We start from the raw sequence: 2,183 nt of genomic DNA, 5'->3' as shown, positions 1-2,183 counted from the left end.
ACTGTTTTGTTTTTATGTCCAAGTGGGCATAGAAACTGTGGTTTGGGTTTTAAGTATCAGTTCTTTTGGTACCACAGACTCAAATAACAATGGAAACTGGCTGATTTTTCTAAGAGAATGGCTGACTCAAGTGAGAATGGCTGACTCAAGTAAAAATGACTGACCTGCAGTGGCAGATCACACCAAAACCCAGCAGCAACAGCATGGTCAATGAGGAAGGGGGTCCATGAGGAAAAGGAGGGTGGGTCAGTGAGGAACACTTGCTCTCAATCCAGACAGTGGCTTAGGGATCTCCTGCACCAAGTGTTAGACTAGAGAACCACACCAAGAGACACCACCATATCAGGAGAAGGTTTAATGTTTCTCACCAGCACAACCTCCTACAGCAACAAGTTCCATAGGGCAATCAAGATAATTTCCACTTCATTTTGTAATTCTCTTGCAAGTGTTCAGATTGTAATGATTTAAAACAGTGTGATGCATTTCAATGTGCTCATTTTTAAAATTGGAAAAAGCAGAACAAACAACATTTATGACTCAAGCTTTGTTTTCATTGTTAGATGTTATTTTTACAATACATTTTCGGAAGTCATTAGTAGAAGATAGATACATTTCGTCAAAAATTTCACCATTACTAGTACTTTTTATTTGAATTTCCAAGTCTCTGTGCTGACAACAGCAGAAAAGCTCAATATCACTGCATGATAAAACACTTCAGAAGTGCCTCTCAAAGAAACTGTCTCACAGATCTAGTTCTGTGTATTTCCATGTTATAGAAACATCATATTAGGCATTTCTGGAGCTTGCTGCCACAACAGCCTCTGCAACAAGGTCACCTAGAAGTAAAACTGCTTTTTATACTACCATTTAAAATAGGAAACTATATAAAAAGGAAATACTTGCACTGTCATTTTGGGTTTTTTTAATTATTATTATTTCTCAGCTATTTCCTTTGCACACTCTGACATGCCAGATCATCATACGTCCCCTAATGGAAAGCAGTGCCAGTGCTGAGTGACCAAAAAGAAACTATTTAACTTTTCTACAAATATCCATCAATCTAAACATCACAAGGAAAAAGAAAAGGGGAAGGGAGGAAGTTGAAATTTTATTTCCTTTGTCTTTGATTTCATTTTAGAAAAAAAAAAATAAAGCCTGACACAAATGGTTTCCTGTATAGCTTTTATTTTAACTGGAAACAGAAATCAAAGCACAAAGCTTAAATATGACTGGAGCCTCAAACTATGAACACATGCACCATTTTGAACTCTTCCCATTTTAGCAATGGGATAAATCAGTACTCTAATTCAGCTATTTTCACTGTTGAAATAGGAAGGAAGAGTCAAGACCCTTATAACTACAGTGATGCATGCACAGCCCACACTGAGGCACACTGCCACATACCCCTTCTCTTTAATACAGTCTGACCATGTTTTGATAAGGTGCCAAATTAGCTATAGAAGACAGGGAACAATGGCATTTTGGTCTAAAACTTGCCCTATTTTATGCAGCAAAGACAAAATGGGTAGGTGAAATCTGGAATCTCTCCAGCTATCAAATTTTAAGTCTTTGCAGATCAATTAAAAAAGAACATTGCTGAAAAAAGACATGGAAAAGCCATTAAGTAGCTCAGCCTGGCAGTTGCAGTGATACAGTACAAGACTAGTATATCCTGTATTCAAAGTCACTATTTTTGGGCAAGGTACAACTTAGCAGAACATTAAGGTTTCAAAATCTGACAGATGAACTCAGTCTGTCACAGGATGCAGGAGAGCTGTTGAGATGACTATCCTATCAGAGGGACAGCAGTCAGCACTCAGCCATCCTCAGGCACCCCATGGGTGGCAGGCTGCAGAGCCTGCTCCCTGCTGCCACTGCCCCCACTTCCCATGCCTTCATCACCTTTGGAGAGGAAAAGGTGGGAGACTGTTCCAGGGGATCCACCTCAGGGAAGGAAATTCTGCACTTGTGTGTAATGGGCTCATCATTTTCTACAAGGAGCCCAAGATGTCTGAATTAGTCTGAGGTCAGTGCCTTTGGTTCAGATTCAGGAGAAAGCTACAAGTAAAACATCTAGGTAAAAACTCTAGTGCTATACCCTTAACAGCACAGAAATCTACCTGGCTTTTCCCTTTTAAATAATTTCTTGGAACTCATTCAGTAGGCTGCAACACACAGATGTA

At 39.5% G+C, this 2,183-nt stretch overlaps 2 protein-coding genes across 2 annotated transcripts in view; one reads left to right on the top strand and one right to left on the bottom strand.

The window, feature by feature from the left end:
- NF1 (neurofibromin 1) overlaps positions 1-612 on the bottom strand; it is an 80,389-nt gene extending 79,777 nt beyond the window's left edge. The window contains exon 1 of the mRNA XM_010009099.1: positions 574-612. Within this exon, the coding sequence (XP_010007401.1) occupies positions 574-612 (39 nt within the window). The remainder of the gene's footprint in view (positions 1-573) is intronic.
- Positions 613-1,521: 909 nt separating this feature from the next.
- WSB1 (WD repeat and SOCS box containing 1) overlaps positions 1,522-2,183 on the top strand; it is a 34,200-nt gene continuing 33,538 nt past the window's right edge. The window contains exon 1 of the mRNA XM_010009098.1: positions 1,522-1,525. Within this exon, the coding sequence (XP_010007400.1) occupies positions 1,522-1,525 (4 nt within the window). The remainder of the gene's footprint in view (positions 1,526-2,183) is intronic.

The sequence above is a fragment of the Chaetura pelagica genome, unplaced genomic scaffold, assembly GCF_000747805.2.
Source record: "Chaetura pelagica isolate M959 unplaced genomic scaffold, ChaPel_1.0 scaffold72, whole genome shotgun sequence".
NCBI classification, from domain to species: domain Eukaryota; kingdom Metazoa; phylum Chordata; class Aves; order Apodiformes; family Apodidae; genus Chaetura; species Chaetura pelagica.
This window is presented reverse-complemented; position numbering and strand designations above follow the sequence as displayed.